At 38.4% G+C, this 21,637-nt stretch overlaps 1 protein-coding gene across 5 annotated transcripts in view; it reads right to left on the bottom strand.

The window, feature by feature from the left end:
• Positions 1-13,402, bottom strand: part of LOC136259450 (uncharacterized) — a 53,463-nt gene extending 40,061 nt beyond the window's left edge. For 3 of the 5 annotated variants that reach the window (XM_066052950.1, XM_066052956.1, XM_066052937.1), the window contains exons 1-8: positions 13,274-13,399; positions 13,105-13,166; positions 12,958-13,058; positions 10,254-10,343; positions 9,978-10,099; positions 4,762-4,818; positions 4,165-4,224; positions 3,113-3,194 (exon numbers count right to left, since the gene is read on the bottom strand). In XM_066052950.1, the coding sequence (XP_065909022.1) occupies positions 3,113-3,194; positions 4,165-4,224; positions 4,762-4,818; positions 9,978-10,099; positions 10,254-10,343; positions 12,958-13,058; positions 13,105-13,166 (574 nt within the window). In that variant the 5' untranslated portion in view covers positions 13,274-13,399. Of the gene's footprint in view, positions 1-3,112; positions 3,195-4,164; positions 4,225-4,761; positions 4,819-9,977; positions 10,100-10,253; positions 10,344-12,957; positions 13,059-13,104; positions 13,167-13,214 lie in introns of all 5 variants that reach the window. The other 2 variants (XM_066052961.1, XM_066052943.1) reach the window with 2 other exon arrangements.
• Between the last annotated feature and the right edge of the window lie 8,235 nt (positions 13,403-21,637).

Raw genomic sequence — 21,637 nt, forward strand, 5'->3', positions numbered from 1 at the left:
TGTATAATTACAAGATTAAACAGAAGTATTAATACTCTCCATTGCTGAAGGACCCATTTTATGTATATCAATACAGTTATGAAAGCTGGTGCAAATACCGTCAAAAGTCCATAATAGAGATTTTGTACCAAATATTGGGAAGGTTTGGTGCTTAAGTTTGATGAAGAAAATAGTTTGACAAAATTGTGGTAACTTAACCAAATTTGCTAAACAATTTCTCCACTAAGCTTTTCTGTTATTATTCTGTATAGTCCTTGTCTAACATGTATAATTTCTTTTGCGGAATCTGTATGTAATGTTTTTTGATGTAACAACTACACATCATAAAGTCACAAGGGATGGGGAGCAACACAGACATTAGCGCATTGCCTTGTTAATATAGGTGGTAGAGTATAGACTGTCTGTGAGATCAAGGCCTCTGTATATCTACTCTGTACAACAGCATGAATTTTCAAAAATGTATTGCACCAGTAACACTTAGAAGCTGCACCACTGGAAAATTTCATATATGGACATCGACATTGACTAAAACATTATTGCATATTTCAAAACCAAAAGATAAATTTGTAAAGAATATTTTCATTTTCTGAAACTTTGGGTTTCATTCGTAGCTGGACATACAGTATGTGCAGTAGTTCACTGCCGTGTATTTTTTTTTTGCTATACCATAGATGAACACTAAATGTTGTAAATGTACTGTAGGATATCTTAAACTGTGATGCATTTTTCATGAAAAATCAGGAGTTGTACTGTAGGTCAGTAATTTACACCTCATACTAAACTTGCAAAGATTCAAGAAAATTGGTTTACATTATCAGTGTCCAATTGTGTGTAACTACTCCAAATTACATGGTCATAGTACCAAGAGTACATAATAAAAATAGGGAGGGCCCTCCCTATTTTTATTATGTACTCTTGATAGTACATTCTATTACTGAGTTACAAAATTTTAAAAACATTACACCAAATTTTGGAACAGTGCACTATTCCCCTGTGGAGTTTTCTTTGCACTGGCACTTTCTTGTGATTTTATGAAATGTAGCTGTTATGTTAAAACACTTTGCATACAGATATTACAAAACTAATGATACATGTCAGAGATGCTATGGAATAGCAGAAAAGTTTGGCAGGGGAGATGTTTGGCAAAGTAATGAAAACTAAAACCCTCCAACAATTTAAATGGAAAAGTTTCACAATTTGTCTAACTTTTTTCCTTACTAAACTTACAGTACCATAAGATAATTTACCACCAAACCTTCCCAATATAATTATGGTATACAATCTCTATTATGGACTTTTGATGATATTTGCACCAGTTATCATAACTGCATTGATATAATATATTATATGTACATAAAATGGGAGTATTGGTGTGCTTTCAGCAATGGATAGTATTAATATTTCTGTTTAATCTTGTGATTATACCTGTACATGTGTACTATGCCTCCAACCACATGTGTATTACAACTTTACCATATTCTGATGAGATTCCATACTATAATTGAATTTAAAAGTTTGTATTGTTATTGTAGTGTTCATACTGTATGTGTAGTTATACCCCCCCTGTAGCATGTAAACATCAATAAGAATTACGTATGTAGCCATAACTCATGATCTACTTGTCATCCCAATGGCATGAAAGAAGGCTATTAGAAGAATATTTGAACAAAAAATAAAAGGAATTAAAATATCCATTTTTGAAAAAACTAAGATCAAAGGAAAAAGTCACATTTTTGTGGTTTGACCTTTTCCTTTGAGTAATTATAATGAATTATACATTACTTGAAAGAGAATTTAATAAGCATTCCAAAAATCTAAACAGACAAGCTCTGTGGCAATTACTGACAAAGTTATGGTTTTATTAAATCTGTGTAAGCTGCTGTAATATTTCCTAATAAACTTTGAGCGGTCATATCTTAAAGGGAGATCAATAGAATGGACCAAATTTTGGTGTGAGAAAGTTTCTTAGTAGAGTCCATGTCTATGCCAAATTTCATGAAAATCCAAATGGGTCAGGATTTTTTTTTTGGTTGATTTGGTATGGAATGACCCTAACTTGACACCTGGTGTGTGTCATATGTCCTGTACCATTTTTACCATTTTCAGCTGCATGTGACCTAATCATATACATTGGGCACAGGATTCAAATGTTATGAATTTGTGCTCGAATGTTCCCAAACAAATGAACATTCAAATTTCAGAACATTCGTTTATGCATCCTTCAGAAGCATGACACTAACCAGTGAGGCATATCTTTCAACTTGAAAGGATGCTGCTATACATGGTAGCCTACAAGGATGCTGCTATACATGACTTGTAGTTTAGAGCTCAGGTGCACAAGAGTTATTATACAGTATATGGGGTGTACTTGTATTTTGAACCAGCTGCCAGCATAAGGCTGGAGGCCAAACGAAGCAACACATGGCCGCTATTTTATGCCACAATAACAAATTCACCAGCAGGATGTGCCTTTTGGGGCACTGACAAGTGTGTGCCTTCCACACCTTGTCTTCATCCTCAATCAGCCTTGTCTTGGTCCTTCATGCAATGAAACTATATTAATTGAGGTGCCAATTTTCCCTAATAACACTTTCCTTGAACAGCACATTTAGACACTGTGAATGCCTTAAGCTTGGTAGATACCTGTAACTTCAGTATCACGCTTTTTAACACCATCTCTTGCATGGTTGATTAATCGTAACGATCGAACACCAAGGCTCTTAACAATCTATTTTCTTGATCACAGTGACACACCCCGTTATTATTGGTCTAGCTGTATTCATAATGCCAGCACAATGAAAATATTTAACAGTGACCACCTCTGGTAGGTGAAGATACTCTAACACAGTAGTCACCCTAATAGAAACAGTCACACTTTGGCATTGAACAAAATGATGGTTATAACATGCCAATGTAGGGGTTTTCCCACCAAGCTATGCTGTAGTACCATATTGTTTTATCGCTTGGATGAGTTGGATCCCTACTTTACTTTAAATTAATTTTTAATATATATGTACACTGACCACACACACACACACACACACACACACACACACACACACACACACACACACACACACACACACACACACACACACGCACACACACACACCTTCTCCATCATTGAACACATCAAATAACTGTGAACCATCATGACATTGACGTTCAATAAGGTCGTCCACAAACACTCCTCTCTAAACAACACACAATATGAAAGTTAAGGTTACGGGATACTGTAAACCCCACATGTACACTATCAATCATTTTTCATGATTAGGGGTTTGATTTTTCTCAATGCATTGTTATCAAATATTTATGCATTCTTAACTTCTCATTAATCGACATGAAATTCAAATGTTGTTATGGAAACATGAGTTGTCACCATGCCAATTAGTGAAAATTATGAACCAAAAATCAATGCATTGTTATCAAATATTTATGCATTCTTAACTTCTCATTAATCGACATGAAATTCAAATGTTGTTATGGAAACATGAGTTGTCCCCATGCCAATTAGTGAAAATTATGAACCAAAAATCAGACCAATGAAGAGCCATGAGAACTTAATAACAATTCTAAGATTTGAAGAACATCACTTGTGAGGGACTGACAAAAGGATTTGTGAATAATGCGTATAGTTGCTGAAATATGACTACAATATGGCCTAAAGCAAGACACTGTGGTCACAAAATTTATTTTTAAATTGATATCACAAGCAATAGAAACATTATTTCTAACAAAAAGCTCCAGTCAGGACCTAGACAAGAAGCCAAACTAGATACAAAATGTTAACAACTAGTTTGACAGTCCTGATTTTTTATTCAGGAAAATATCGCCATTAGTCAGCAAAACTACGCATGTGCTTACAGGTGTGCCAGTTGCTAAGTGTGTTGTTTCTATGTCATCTTGTACTGTTAGGTATGTTTTCTTGTACCTTGTACCTGTCCAGTCAGCACACCATGATTCTCCCAACAATTTAAGCCTGTTACCAGCTGATACACAACACCGCCTTAATTACGTAATAAAATTTTTGTTTGACAGTCGCTCAGTATCCCGTAACCTTAAGAAAATTTTGAAAGACTGAGCTAGTTATTATTGTATTGTAATTTGACTTTTTACACCTTGCTAGATATATACTGTACATCTAGCATTACAGCAACTTACACTCAAGCTTTCATGTATACCCAAATCTCCCTTAGATGGGTTTAGCAAATCAGTTATCACCTATAGTGTACATGGGAGACAAAGGTACATGCAGTACATGTACATCTGTAAGCACAACACATAACATGTTCTATGATAATATCTGATTGTCCAACTAATGTTCATACAAACTCATTGTTCTGAAAAGCCATTATGTATAGACTACAGAGCACTGTTTAATTACTCTAGAACATGCTCTTGATAGCATGCACGCATAAAAATACTCTAATTGAACAGTCACTATGATTTTGTGTTCAACTGTGTAGTGTGTACTGCATTTACATGTACTATATTATGAACTCTTGCTAAAACACTCTTGTAATTGTATAAGTGTATACTGACATTGTACAGTAAGTGTTTGTAGACATACGTACATAGGGTACATACATGTATATAAGAACTGTATAAGGTACGTCTGTTTTCAAATAAGAATTAAGAGACAATGGCAGTAGACATTACAGTATATGACAGTGTAGCTGCATGTACAGTATATTTACACACACTGTATGTGTACTATGGCATACATATCTACATAGTATATACAGTATCTGTTCATACTTCATTATAGATCTCCAAGTATGATGCCCGCACTGTAAATTCCTCTTGTCCAGAGTTCTGAATGTTTAAAGGAAAAACGTGCAAGAGTCATGTACTGCCATGTTATGATAGCACGCCATAAAACTAAGATAGAGCTGAGTGATAGTACAACTATCACTATTCACGAGTGATAGTAACTTTTATATCATGATAACGATAGTATCACGATATTACTAGTGGTTATCAAATCCAATTATACATGCCACGTATCTGCTTTTTAACACTCCATTGATCAAGATTATCCTGTATTACAGTTGTAATCTTTGTGGTGCATGCTTGACTGGATTTTCGTTACCTCAGTGTCAGTACTATTATGTTTTTCTACTGTTATCCATGTTTTGACTACAGGTACAGATCATGTTTAACATATCGCAATAGTAGATTGCATACTATCATTAGACTATGGCATACATAGCAGTGATGTGCGATATTAGGATTTTGGTTTCGGTACGATATCGATATGATAATTTGGTAAAATATTGAAATTTCAATACTTTTTTGGTATTTTTTCTTTTGATTAATTGCGTGGGGCAGATGTTTATAATTAGCAGCTATGCTTTATAGAATTTGTGATGAAGGTAATAACAAGCCTTGGAAACTGGTAGACGCTTTTTAAAATGGCTAAACTGTACAGAACTTAGCTTCATTTCTACCATGATTGCACAATCACATACCAAAAGTAGTAAATTACCAAAATATTATGAAAATTGTAGCAAAATATTGACTAAATGATAAATATTGATCAATATCAGTTATAAAAATATTGAGACTCAATACGATATTGAAAAAATATTGCAATGTCGATAATTTTTCGGTATATTGCACGTCACTAAGCTTTGAAGTTTAGTCGTTAATGAGGTATTTAAAATCTAATAGATAGCTGTACGTAGGTAGGTATCTAAACTGGTTAGGTACCCATGACAAAATTTTTTGTCATGTGCATCACATGCTTTGCTGGATTCCAGTCACAATAGCCATCAGAAATCATTGCTAGAGTGTAAAGAAAACATCGCTGGATCATAAAGATGATCATATTCATCTAGGAAGCATACCAGTGAGTTATATTAGCACTAATTGGATCAGGAAGCCACCATTACCAGAGCCATACGAGCCATAGTCTAAATCGGATATTGCCTAAATCCACTGTATCTTCACTATTTTAGAGACCTTTGGAATGGCACATAATCACCACGGGCTTTGCCCTCGGTGATTATTGTGTTACTCCTCAGGTTTCTAAAATAGCAAAGATACCTGGATTTGTGCAATAAGCTATACTTATCACAATCGTTACTATCACGATAATTGATAGATTGCAACTATCAATCATAATACATATAATTCAACCAGCTACTGTAAATCAGGAAATTTTGTCGTCAATAATTTTCATCACTAGCTGTATCGACGAAAATTAAAACAATGAATTATTTTTAACTATATATACACAAATAATTTGTGCATGCAAATAGCTATTAATGTATACTGTTAGGGCTGTGCGATAATAGTAAAACCTATATCTCGATAAGTGACAACCATTTTATCTCGGTAATTGATATTATCTCAATAACAATGTAATATTGTAAGAACAGTTTTGCATATTTGTTGACATAAAGTCCTTGTCAAGTCAGAAATTTTACCTGTTCCTCATTTAATTCGATATTTTTCCAAAGGTTTTCCATCTGACTGTGGTTGATATACACTAGATTACGGAGATTTACTATTATCTCAATAATGAAAATCATTATCTAATTTACGATAGGTGATTTGGGTATCTACACTGTAGATTATCTATTTTATCTAAATTATCTCCCAGCCCTATATACTGTAGTTATTGTCAAATTTTTTTTGCCAATTTTGCTAGCGATGAAAATATGTTGCGTTGAAATTCTAAGGGTCCAGATAAAATGGCACTAAATGCAATTTTGCTCCTATATATATGGACAAGATTTAGTGCCACTAAGCACTAAATCTTCCCTATAATACATGTGGGATGAAGCACTATACTCAAATATTATTTCTTGCCCTTATATGTAGGAAAGATGTAGTGCTAAGGTGCACTAAATGTTCCCTACAATGTAGTAGGCAAAATATTGTTCAAAGAAGCACTAATTATTCCCTACATTGTTGTAGGCATAAAATAATACTTCATTATTAACACTCCACCTTGTTTAGAGCTAAAAATATTTCTCTGTGTCCTGTTTGCTTCTTGAATGCTAGTTGACATGTCTGGCAGAGAAAGGTGTTGGTATTAGCTAAAAATATTTCTCTGTGTCCTGTTTACTCCTTGAAAGGTGTTGGTATTTTACAATTGGTAATACCAGTCCACTATCCAGTTGTACTGGTTTTAAAGCTAGTCTTACAAGTATGCCCAGCGTTGCATATAAAGCAGGTAGTGCATTGCTACTCAGTCTCCTACCTTGGTCAGTTGCTAGCGTGCAGCTTCATGCTGCTTACGAATATTAAACAATGCACGACCAGAATTGATAAAAGAAGCAGAAGAGAAGTCTTTCTTTTTTCACCACTTTTGTGAGCATTGGGCATTATCGCACATCAGAGATAACGTAGTTTATTTGTACGATTCTCTTCAACCTAAAAGCATCAACTCAACTCTTGCTGAACAACTGTATTCATTATATGGGAACCGGATTGTGAAAATTCCACAAGTTCAACTTCAAAAGGGAAACAAAGACTGTGGCTGCTTTGCAATTGCATTTTGCGTATCACTAATGTTTGGAGACGACCCCGCCACTCTTTGTTATGATCAAAACGAAATGCGAAAACACCTGATGCAATGTTTTGAGACTAAATGTTTTTCCCTGTTTCCATCACAAAGCAAGAAGTCTCGAAATTAAAATCTCTCTTTCCTAACTGGCTCATCTAGACTAAATCAAAAATATTGATTATATTGATTATTTTGCCTAAAGGTTTTAGTACAATAACTCAATTGAATTTATGTGAGGGTATTATCGTAGGTTATCACCCATAGTCTCAGACTTGGGTGGTAATTAAAATATGTTACTGGGATACAACCGCTTTATATTCATAACTTGCTTGATTTTTTTTTTGCTAAAGTCTATAACTTTATGCATGCATGTATGGAAGAAATTATTTAAACAATTATAGCTACAGCCTATACCAGCAGATACATATTGCAATAAAAATGTCTAGGTGTCTTTCGACTGATTATGATTTTTGTTATAATTACCATATCTGTTGGTTAGAGCTTGCTATCTTGGCCCAAGGTGTGATTGTTCTTCCCTACTGTTCCCCGTGCAATTTGCAGGCGTGCACCTGGCACTGCAGGCTGTCAAGGGCGCACGCCTGGTTTACTATAATTGTTTCCAGAAAGAAACGTACATGTGTGTACATGTGTGTCTGTCTGCACCCATGTGAGCTAATGGTTTTGTGTCAAAAGCAGTCTATGTGTTAGAAATGGAGGCAGCATAAGAACTATACTGTACACCGGCAAACTTTGACGAGGGTAAACTTTGATGAATCTGCTCTTAGGCAAAGTTGACGAAATAAACTTTGACGAATTGTTTGAAATCACCAATAAGAACCTGGGCACTTATTTTATGTTGACGAAATAAATTTTGATGAATTCACTTTGATTCGTCAAAGTTTCCCTTCGTCAAAGTTTCCCAGTGTACGGTATTAAGCGCCTATATAGTCAGGTAAGTTTTGCTCTTGCTCTAAGGCAGTTTAGGCACGGCAGCTTTCTAAAACTTTGTGAACGTTTTGTTGTGGGTTCTATGGGTGTTTAAAAATGACAAAACTACACTACCAGCTTCCTGAGTTACTAGGAATAGCGTAGCACTTTGAGTTGGAATTGAGGGCATGTCCAGCTAGTATGTGTATGAAAACCAGGGCTGAATAGTTTTCTTTGAAAACACGTTAACCAAGCTATACTTCTCTTCATGCATTTGTGGGTTTAACTATATTGTAAGTTGAGCATTCCTTAGTAACCATTTCATATTTTGCAGTAATTACAATTATTATGTAATTAGTATTATTATGTAATTAGTATTTCATGAAATGCTAATTTGTATTAATTAATTTAAATGGTTTCTATGTAACCGTAATCCTGCTGTCCCAACTATGTTGGCCTTTATGTGTCTTGTGACATCATGGATAAAGTCCATAAGTGCAACTCCATTTATATTTGTATGTATATACGCATAGCAAGAATCAACCATGGGATTCCATGCAACATTAAATTATGTATCCAAGAAAGAAGCAGACCTATATGCAAAGAAGTTGCTATAGTAATAAATATGCATACTTACAAGAAGTACTAAACTCTCATTTTTAAAACTAAGTAAACTACTATAACCCATAGTCACATGTTTACAATATGTTATACCAGGAATCAAAGGGTACTACTGCCTTAGCATCAAAGGTAGAAGGCTGTTATGAGGTTGTATGGAAAATAAAGTACAAGCAGTTGAAGTACTGCAACTAAAACAGCAACAATTCACTATGATCACTTCAATAGAATTTAGTGCCTGAGCACAATATAGTTCCTACACTAATGTAGGGAAGATTTAGTGCCTGGAGCACAATATAGCTCCTACACTAATGTAGGGAAGATTTAATGCCTGGAGCACAATATAGTTCCTACACTAATGTAGGGAAGATTTAGTGTTGAGCACAATTCATCTCCTACACTAATGTAGGGAAGATTTAGTGCCTGGAGCACAATATAGGTCCTACACTAATGTAGGGAAGATTTAGTGTTGAGCATAATTCATCTCCTACATTACTGTAGGGAAGATTTAGTGCTTGTGGCACTAAATCTCCCCTATAGTAGTGTAGGAAATGAACCCCTTTTAGTGCCATTTTGTACGGAACCAAATTCTAATAGACGAAAATTTTCTATGCCTAAATTTTCCTGATCTACGGTATGCGGTGACACTTAAGAAAATGAGAATTAATAAATCACTTAGTGTCCTGAAAATTCAGGACCAATTTTTATATCTACATAGATATATTGTAATAATATTTTTGGTTGGTTTCAAGGTGTCCTACTGTAGCTTGCTTGTTATATATGTGTTTATGATATCAACCACAAAGTACACTACAGTAGCTGTTCTAGATAATACAGGAAGTGGCAGCATACACAAGATAGTTTAGTAAATTGTAAGGTTTTCCATTATCAATTCAGCACACACATACTGTACCTCAGTGATGGCCTGGCTAATTTCATCAATAGCTAATCCTATCAGTCCATGCTGGCCTCCTTCCTCTCCACGTATGGTGAACGTCTTGCCAGAACACGTCTGACCATATGCAAAGATAGTTGCTGTTGAAGACAATTGATATACACTGTACTTAACTGTATTCAATAATGTAAATACATGTGTAGACCTTACACTGTGTGCAGTACATACAGTGTAGTGTAGTGTACCACAATATCCTGTACATGTACCATAGTGCAGTACACACTAGTCTCTTACCATTGTATCCTTCTAATGATGACACCACCATTGGCTTGACAAGAGTATCATAGATGGTCTGTGTCTCTACTTCTTGGTTGAAAACATAATCTACAGAGGTGTAATAAATGTATGTGCATGTATTATACACACATACAAAGTAAACAAGTTTATGAATGTTGTGTTACAAGTATACTAAAGCTTTGTTATAGAGTTATTTTATTTTATACGTAAAGTGGGTGTGGTTTCTTTTGTTAATCAACTACAGTTCTCATCTTACCCAACTCAAAATATTGTACATGTACCATGCATGTTACATACCAGCGTGAAGGAGAGTGTTACCAGATCTATGATTAACCCTGTTACATAATTTAATTTTAAAGCCAGGGAACACTAAATTACCTGCCTGGTCTTATTTTGGTTTCGTTCCTAGTGGTGGCAGTAAGCCCAAGGGCCTACAGAAGCCTAAGAATATTTATTTAGTGTTTCAGGAAACATTGTTACTAATATACTATCTTTGGCTAAACCCTGAGAAGCCAACATATTGACCTTTTTAGCTACTATTTTATTTTATTTACCATGTTACAACTATCACTGATATAATGTTACAAATATCAATACTAAATTGAAAATCTAGATTATTTGGCTTCAAATATCTAGATTACTAAAAATGCTATATCGCCCAACTTTAGTGAGAACGTCGAGCTGCTGACCCATAATCAAATCCTTTAAGCATGTTGAATGGACAAATCATGGAGAATTTCAGTTGCACAAGTTTAATGTTTTAATTAGTGCTGTTAAATTGTTTATGGGTCGGAAGTGTTAAATATTAGCTGCGACACAGGGCATTCAGGCTTTTTCCTGACATGTATCCTCAGGCTTTTAAAGCCCTCATGCCTGTGTTACATCTACAGTGTGTATTATATATTTGAAATTCGGTATACCCATATTAAACCGTTATTTGATACTAACAGTTTTCTGTTTAGGAGTTAATTAATTAATCCACTCACCACTACAATTAACCACCCTATATGGCAGAGTCAATTATAAATGCCTGCAGTGTAGCACTCTGTAACTTCTGTTAAGGTGGCGATAAAGCAATGATGCAATACATATGATGTAATTTGTGGTAAATCAGGCAGGGCTAATTACATAATAAACTAACCCAGCATAAAAACAGCCACGAATAACAGGTGAGTTGTTAGCGAAAACAACAAGCAGCTGCTGCTACACAGTTCAGGTGGAATGTAACACGTAACTCACCTTTACAACAAATTAACAACCTTGACAACGTGAAATAATAATTATTTATTTCGAATCACTGGTCTTTTCTTTGTAGATAATGGTAAGCAATAGTGTCTGAATAATTCTACGTACACTGTATCTGTATATCATATATCCATTCTATGGCTTTTTCGCTTGGTGTGAACGGTGGAACAAGGCTCTCATCTGCTTGTAAACGCCATATATTTCGACTTGTAAATCGCTTCCACTTATTGATACATAGAATGCTTCTTGTAATACTGTAGTATGCTTTCATCATGTGAAGTATTGGAGCTAAAACTTGAGGTTATTGAGAGATAACACATCTTCTGTAGTCCACTAAGTACCACCATTTTCTTGGTTTGAGAGCAGTTCTATGCTTTATACTCTCTACGAATGACAGTTTATTTGCATGCAAAATTAAGTACTAGCTTTCAATATGTCTTAAAGTTGAGACCATGTTGAGATACAGCAGATTGTTGTCAAGAATGTGCGTTATTGTTTTAGCACCACCTTACAGTAAATGTTTCAATAGTCCCCCTGTACTGATTACGCCCTTAAGTGAATGGGAACAGGGATAACCAGTCTTTCATGCACTATTGTGGGTAAGATGACATAATCATACACTTCGTGATGGCTGATAATAAGCACTGTAGATGATTCTTCAAAGTGTAATGGCACTACTAATGAAGAGAAACAGTAAGGGGACGGTTATATAGGTAGCGTTGCTACTTTTGTATGTCTCAAATCAGTGGCCTTTTGCATATATGCGCATGCACACTTGGTAAAATTCCTGAAAACCAGACTTGGGAGATAATCGCTTTAACTGTCAACAGGCTAGCAATGCTTATTGTGAAATCATACACCTGTAAGCATGCATGGTTCCACATACCATAGGCCAATTTTTAAAGTTATCAATTATAATGGCATTGTGGTTACTGTTGTGTAAACAATAACATAATTGACTTTCCTTGTTCTGTAGCAAGTAATTTGATATATAGTTTTGTAAGTAATAAGCTGTAGATTGGAGCCTCTACAAATTTGGTGGTGTAAGGGCTAATATAAGTTGGAATGAGGGATAGTCACATTATTTCTGAAAGATATCAGAAATTTTAAATATGAAAGTTTACAATCAAACAAATGTAATGAATGGTTTACGACATTTGATGGAAATAAATTGAAATTACAGAGAAATGTTCAATGAATTGAAATACGTCTTGAAAATATATGGGCAGTCATCTTTCTGTCATTGAATTTTTCTTGTTGATGACTTTTTGGCTCATTACCTACTTGTGTATGTATTATATGTGCACAATTGAAAACTGTGGTGGATATAGACTTGATAGTACAAGGAAGTGTAGTAATGATAACCTTTGTTACTACGGAAATTAGACGTTTTACTCAGCTAGGGAACACTATCATTGACTAAAAATTATGCCTACAACAAAATTACAGAACTTACTAAAAGCATAGCAGGAACTGGTAACCACCAGTTTGGAGTCCTTCTGAGTAATTGAAGTCGGTGTTACTGCCCACTGCTCTGTTTCACCATTGAGTTTCTCTCTAAAGAAGGATGTTATCACTTTACGCGCACAACGCATCAACTTACTTTGGGAGCAGTGGTCGCACCCTTATACCAACTTGTATGTTTGCCTTGGGATCTGACGCCATCTGAAAAGGGTACGTATGCTGAGCGCTATTATTAAAAAGATGACTCACACGGCACAAAAACCATCAGTTACCAAACAGACTTACTACAAACGAACGCCCTAACATACCTCTTTGCCAGCGAGTACGCACGCAGCACTTCTGAGGTACAGTACCGTAATAAAAATTTGAATTTAGTATTCTCACGTGATGCGAGGCCAGACTACCCGGTACATACTGTAGCCTAGACGCGCTACGGTAAGTCAAATGCGGCATTGGCGCGAGCCCGGCTGAGCACGAGACTACTTCAGACAGAGCACGAGACTACTTCAGACAGAGCACACACACAAAATTGCATAGTTCATCAGTCAGAAAGAGGGAGCTTTCCCTCACTCACAGCATAGATAATGTATGTCACATGGATTGGAAACGCCCGTATTATTTACATAGTGACGTCATGGGCTATCCTCGTTTCGCTGCGCGTAAACTTTATGGCCTCGACAGGTCGAAGATTTCGCTGTACTTGTAACCAGCAAATTAGTGTTTGTTGTTTACAGCTGAGTTAGTCACCACCTACACTAATTGGAGGCTGGACTGGGTAGAGACGCTGGAGAGCAGTAAACAATAGCGTAAGAAAATTCAGGTTCAAAGGTGAAATATGGTGTTTAGCACATATTTATCGAATCACGTATTGTGGTTGTTGGTGGTATTAAGTATTCATCGAATTACATTTAGTAGATGCTGGTAGTATCACTATTAACTATATTTTTGGCAGGTGGTCAGGTTGTTTAATCACGTGATCAGGTGCACGTGATCCCCTCTCAACGCAGGTCGGTGACAAGCACGTAGCTGCTATTGCGTTTTCGAGCCTTTGTTGTAATCTGTATGGCTCGATGTAGGATTTTTGTCCCCTGCAGCTAACTCGAGCCTATCTGGACGAGAGTTCCATAGCCCATGCTGTGGAGAAGGATCTGACCTTTCACCTTATTCCTTGTTTATTAGGAGTATTAAGGGAGTATGTGGTGGAATTCATAGAACGGGATTGGGAGTGGTGGGGCACTTTTACGCACGACGAGTTGAAGTTCGATCACACGAGCCAGCAAATGGCGCCTTCTGATATGCTACTGTATAGGCAACTGAGTAGCCATTTTGTTTACTGCCATCGATGTTGTCATGTATAGCTGATACATATCTGTAGTGAACTGTGCTATACCACTGTATAACTGTCAAATATACTGCAAATGACACTGTCAGGTGCTATCGTTATAGCTGAAGCAGGAACTAGGCCTTTATTATTATTATTATTATTGATTGTTGTGCAGACCTCAAAAGAGTATGGTGCACAAAAAAGGGTTATGATCAGTGTGGGTGAAGAGGGGTCTTTAGAGCACATGGTTGGACATGCTAAGTATGTAAGATTTTGCAGAGACCAAAGCCCAACCTCATGTGATTGCTATGGCCACTGTACTGCGTTACTGACATAGTTGTCTCACCCACTGTGACTGATACTGAGTGATAGTGATGCAGTCAGGTGAGAAAGCTCATAGCTGCCCTGTGCTGTTACTATCTGTAAGATCTGTCAATGGTGCAGGTACAAATAGTGCAACTAATGTGTAGCCGCCATCGTGATGTGGTCAGGATTATCTATCCTGGCATGGCTGTTACGTCTGCAACTAATGCGTCAGGTGTTTTCAGTATGCAGTTGAAATTCCTGACACTTCTGTTGTACATTATTCGTAGCAATCTATCTGATGTGTGGATGTAGGATCATGACAAAGCCAGATCTCACATCTACTACAATTGATGCAGTCAGATGTAACAATATACCTAATATATGTGACTGCACAGTGCTACTGATGTAGCTGTCATGTCCACTGAAGCTGCAATTGATGTAGTGAGGGTGTGTGGCTACGCTGGTGATGTTTCTGCTACCTCCATTGTAATTGATATAGTCTGATGCTAACAGTATAGACTGTACAGTGCTACTGGTGTAGCTGTCCTGATCGTGAAGCTGATATGTAGCTGCCCTGCTGAAGTTTCTACCACCTCCGCTGTGACATGTTCCTATGTAACAATATAGCTGACGTGTGGCTGTTGCTACAGTGCATGGTAATAATGTATAGCAGTACTATGGCTGTCCCATTTTTCATTTTACTTATTTTTTTACCACTGATGTAGTCAGAAGCTAGCAATATAATGACTGTACAGTGTTGTTGACGTAGCAACTACAGCTGATGCATGCAGTATAGCTGTCGTGTAAATGTGTGATGACAAGAGGTCACGTTCACTGTGATTGATAGTCAGGTAGCTGATGTATGTATGATTGTACTGTGATACCAACATAGTTATCACATTAATTTTACTAGAATTGATGTTGCATCATTCATGTTTGAGAGCTACCAATGTAACTCATGTTTGAGTACTATGGATGCAGCCCACGTGTACTGATGTAGCTCATGGTTGAGTGCTATCGACATAGCTCATATTTGAGTGTTACTGGCGTAGCTCATGTGTGATTGCTACTGACATCACTCATGTTTGAGAGCTGCCAACTTACCTCATCTGAGTGCTACTGACATAGCTCATGTATGGCTGCAACTAACGTAGTTCATGTCTGGTGCAGGTCGTGTTTGAGTGCTACCAGCTTACCTCATTTGAGTGCTACAAACTTACATAGCTCATGTCTGGGAGCTCCTGTCTGGGTACTATCAATATAACTCATGTCTGAGTGTTACCAATGTAGTTTATGTTTGAGCATCAGTGATGTAGCTCATGTAAGCATGTTTGAGTACTACCAACATGGCTCATGATCATGTCCACATAATGCTAATGATATAGCTCATGTTTGAGTGTTACTGACATAGCCCATGTTTGAGTGTTACATGGACGTAGATCATGTTTGAGTGCTACCAACACAGCTCATGTCTGAGTGCTACTGATGTAGCTCGTGTTACCAGCTTACCTCTTTGAGTACTATGTACCAAGTAGCTCATGTATGAGTGCTACTAATTTTGAGTGCTACCAAACATAGCTCATGTCTGAAATTGAGTGCTACTGATGTTCGTAGCTCATGTTTGCATGCTACTGATGTAGCTCATGTTTGAGTACTGCTGATGTAGCTCATGTTTGAGTTTGAGTGCTACCAACATAGCTCATGTCTGAGTGTAGAAGCCCGTGTTACCGACTTGTATAATTACCTCTTTTGAGTACTACTGACAGCTCCTGTCTGAGTGCTATTGATATAGCTAATGTTTGAGTGCTACTGACTGCTCATGTTTATGTGCTACCGAGATAGCTCATGTCTGATACTGAGTGCTACTGATGTTTGTAGCTCATGTTTGCTTGCTACTGACATAGCTCGTGTTTGAATGCTACCAGCGTACCTCTTTTGAGTGCTACTGATGTAGCTCATGTTTGAGTGCTACTCACTCTTGACTGTTTGCAATGTAGCTCATGTTTTGAGTGCTACTGATGTAGTTCATGCTTGAGTGCTACCAATATGTTTATGGTGGAGTTCTACTGTTGTAACTCATGTTTGAATGCTACCGACATAGCTCATGTGTGAAAGCTTTTAACTTACCATATTAATTATGGGTGCTACCGATGTAGCTCGTGTATGGGTGCTACCGATGTAGCTCATGTCTGGGCACTACCAATGTAGCTCATGCCTGAGTGCTACCGACGTATAGTAGTTCGTGTTTACGTGCTACCAACATAGCTCGTATTGTGAGATGTAGACTCATGTTTGAGTACCAACTTACCTCATTTGGTTGCTAGCAACATAGCTCATTTCTGGGTGCTATAGCCGCTCATGTCTGGCTACTGGTGATGTAGCTCATGTCTGAGTGCAACTGACAGCTCATTTTGGGTGTTACCAACATATTGAGTGCTACCAATGTAACTCAGATTTGGGTACTACCAATGTAGCTCATGATCATGTTTGAGAACTGCTGACATAGCTCGTTTGAGTGCTATATCGTCTTAACTCATGTTTCAGTGCTGCTGACATAGCTTATGTGTGAGTGCTACCAATGTAGCTCATGTTTGAGTGCTACCGGCGTAGCTTATGCTGTGTGAGTGCTACCGACATGGCTCATGTTGTGAGATGTAGCTCATGTTTGAGTACCAACTTGAGTGCTACCAACATAGCTCATGTCTGGCTACAGCTACTGATGTAGCTCATGTCTGGGTGCTACTGACAGCTCATGTCTGGGTGTTGCCGACATATTGAGTGCTACCGATGTCACTCAGGTTACTACCGACGTACCTCTTGTTTGAGTGCTACCAATGTAGTTCATATGTGACTGCTACCAATGTATTTTTCTACAGTTGTGACTCATGTTTGAGTGCTACCGACATAGCTCATGTGTAAATGCTTTTAACTTACCACATTTGAGTGCTACCGATGTAGCTCATGTATGGGTGCTACTGATGTAGCTTATGTCTGGGTATTACCAATGTAGCTTATGTCTGAGTGCCACTGATGTATAGTAGTTCAGTTTGAGTGCTACTGACATAGCACATGTTTAAGTGCTACTGACATAGCTCATACTGTGAGATGTAGCTCATGTTTCAGTACCAACTTACCTCATTAGAGTGCTACCAACATAGCTCATCTCTGGGTGCTGTACGTGTCTGGCTACTAATGATGTAGTTCATGTCTGGGTGTTAGTGACATATTAAGTGCTGCTGATGTAACTCAGGTTTGGGTACTACCGACGTAGCTCATGTTTGACTACTACTGACATAGCTCATGTTTGCAACATAGCTAGTGTTTGACTGAGTGCTATCAATGTAGCTCATGTTTGAGTGCTACCATTGTAGCTCATGTGTGAGTGGTACCAACATGGCTCACATTGTGGGATGTAGCTGATGTTTGAGTACCAACTTGCCTCATTTGAGCACTGCCAAGTCTGAGTGCTACTGACAGATCGTGTCTGGGTGTTAATAACAAATTGAATGCTACTGACAGCTCAAATCTAGGTGTTAATGACATATTGAGTACTACTGATGTAGCTCAGGTTTGAGTACTACTGATGTAGCTCATGTTCGAGTACTATTGACATAGCTCATGCGTGAGTCCTACCGATGTAGCTCAAGTGTGAGTGCTGCCAACGTAGCTGATGTTTGAGTGCTACTACTGATGTAGCTGATGTTTGAGTGCTACTACCAATTAATGTAGCTGATGTTTGAGTGCTACCGACGTAGCTGGTGTTTGAGTGCTACTGACGTATTATTATTATTAATGGACAAAAATTGCTTGGCAGTACAAGACTGTCAAGCTAGGCCGCAGGTGTAGCTGATGTTTGAGTGCTACCAATGTAGCTGATGTTTGAGTGCTACCAATGTAGCTGATGTTTGAGTGCTACCGATGTAGCTGATGTTTGAGTGCTACCGACGTAGCTGATGTGAGTGTTACCGACATAGCTGATGTGAGTGCTACCGACGTAGCTGATGTGAGTGCTACCGACGTAGCTGATGCGAGTGCTACCGATGTAGCTGATGCGAGTGCTACCGACGTAGCTGATGCGAGTGCTACCGACGTAGCTGATGTGAGTGCTACCGACGTAGCTGATGTTTGAGTGCTACTGATGTAGCTGCCAATCCACCTGTCCCCAACTGGACCAGGCCTAGCTATCATTCCCCTTTTCCCTCCCTCCCTCCTAGGGGCTATACTTTAAAATGTGGAATCCAACCAGCTTAATTTGCGGTCAACCAATCCATAAATTCCTTTCAAAAGAAAATTCCAGCAACTTTACCCTAAAAGGCCAGGTACCCTCTACGCCTACCTCCAGGATGTACACTATATTTCACTCCCTTCCTGTGTGAAGGGAGGAGAATGATCGATGACTGGTTAGTGGGGACTTCCGGTGGTAGGTGATAACTCACTCGGCGAGACGATACTGGAGCATCTACCGATAGAATCAGTTGTGATCTGTGTGTGCCACCGCGGCTAGAGCACTATTGATCAAACTAGTGCCGGAAACTTTCTTGAAAATTTTCCTGGTCACATTCTGACGGTTATCACTGTGGTTCGCGGGGTAAAAGTAGAAGTTGATACCCTGTTCATCACGATATCATTCCGTTTGAGGTAGAGATGAAATATCATTGCTCTCCGTCTCGCACTTTTACGCACGACGAGTTGAAGTTCGATCACACGAGCCAGCAAATGGCGCCTTCTGCATCACGTGCGTAACTGGCTGGAGGCGTGCGTGATTCTTTTTGTGCTAACCACAGTTAAGCTATTAACCTCCATTTCAAAACGGTTGTGCAAATTTCCTGAAGAAACAGAAAGTGTTGCATTGTTTCTTTGCTGCTGTTTACACCACTTGTAGCAGGTAGAGTGTAATAGGCTAGCTAGATATTCACTGCTTCGCTGTATATTTCCACTGCTTCGATAAAACTTCAGAAAACAGGTACTACTTTGTGCTATTGTTTAGCCCAAGCTGAGCAATACTCTAGCTTAAAATTTATTTCAATGTATCACACATTTCTTTGGTTGTGTAAATGCGGTGACGAGAAGTTGGCTAATAGTACTGCTATTGAATTATTAGCTGGTGCGTACCTGCCATTGTCACCTGTCGCAAACAATATTTCTCCCAGTACCCACAGACACGCTGTGTTCTTGTTCAGTACACAACGCAACACAATAAACAATGTAAAAGGAATGTCCACACTTTCGAACCGGCCTTCAAACAAGCAAGAGAAAGCCAAACAGCCACTCAACAAATTTCCCAATGTTTTGGCGCACCGTAACTAGGATAGGAAAATAATTTAACGGGAGTTTCCAATCCATTAAGAACGCATACATTATCTATGCTCACAGCAAGAGAAAAGTCAGTGAGATCTTTATGAGGCCGACCAGCAGCAGAACGACTTCCACGAAGACAAATGATAGCTGAACGTAGTAGGGAAAAAGATAATCTGCAGCAAATAAAGGTGATCATAACATTATATTGTTGATTCTTCTTTGTAGCAAGGAGTGAGGCTAATCTTTTGTAGGTGGTTTCTGCAGGCTTGCTCATTCCTCCCAAAGCTGAGAACACAAGAGGTGTGAATGATGCCCTTTCAATTTCACGCACACGTTGTTCGTAAGTCCTACGCTTTTCTCGATCATGAGACCGAAAACTCCGCAACTGGCAAGAGAATTGCAGCGATTTGTGTTGGCCTATGGATTAAAAACACGAACATCAAAATAAGCTTGCTGATGACGAACACCCCAGAATCCCTGAGCTCTCACATCCAAACGAGCACCACATTCAGTATTTGCAGAGCGATGAAAAAATCGTTCACTAGAGACAGGCTGCAAAGTAGGCTCAGTGGCTACATTTGGACAAACTTCTGACATTAACTGGGCTGTAATATCTCTAACTTCGTTATGGCGTAATGTTGGATAACCACTATGGGAACAGGTAAAAGCATGTTCAACTGTAAACGAAGTCCCACAGATACACTCAGTAGGCAGATGGAGTAGAGGCCAGCCATAACGGAGGCAAACAGCATCACGGAAATCACTCTTATGCAGAGCAAACCCATGCTCATCAATCGGTAAAGCAGTCAACCAGCTGGATGCTCCCTTCAAACAAGCAAATTCCCTAGCACGCTGCAGATCCAGAGAAAGCTGGGGATGAAGAGCAGAAGCCAACTCTTCACAGCTGTGACGGTTCTTAAGATAGATTTCCTGCTTCAAAACAAATTGCTTATCAAGTTCAGTGACAGTGAACTCAGTTATCTGTTCAATAAGGAGAGATACCAGGGGACCAGTCACTTTCTGTGAAGAATCAAACTGAGCCGCTCGGACAGAGCTCGAGGTACATCCACTGCCGTCCAGTCCGATACTGGACTTTAGACATACGTAGCTCGCGTAGTAGCTCCTCGTGAGCACACTGACACGTGAGCCGACTATCTATGTTGACGACGAAGAACGCATGACGCGGGCAGATGTCTATCGTCCTACGTTAAAGGGGGTGGGGTAAAACCGGGACGGGGACGGCCAACAAGAGTAAAACCGGGACAGGGACAGCCACTGACGTAAGGGCTCATCTACAGTGTACTTAGCTACTACAGCTATGACCAGAGCTTCATGAATTGGCTAGTTAGCTATGTGTTGTTAGAGTATCGTGTATAGTGATCATAACATACCGTAGGCGGGGAAAGTTACGTGTGGGAAGCGTTTCGCGATTGCAGTAGCTATCGCGAAACTTTTACGCCGGTTAGCTTCTACATGCTTGTATTTGTTTGTATGCAAAACCGACATCGCGAAACTTTTACACCGGTATACAAAGTAGAGTGCAATTCGCGAAACTTTTCCCCGCCTACGGTAAGCGATTTTCTCTGAAGAGATTGAATCTTGGATATAATTTATATGTATGGCTAAGAAAAAAAATAGCAAGTAGCTAGCTTTGAAGTATTTTATCCTTTAAACTGCAATAGCTATAAGGTTTGAGAGATTTTGACGTCCTTAGCTCAGTATAGTGCATGGCTTAGCTATTAGT

This window comes from Dysidea avara, chromosome 1 (assembly GCF_963678975.1).
Source record: "Dysidea avara chromosome 1, odDysAvar1.4, whole genome shotgun sequence".
In the NCBI taxonomy this organism is placed as follows: domain Eukaryota; kingdom Metazoa; phylum Porifera; class Demospongiae; order Dictyoceratida; family Dysideidae; genus Dysidea; species Dysidea avara.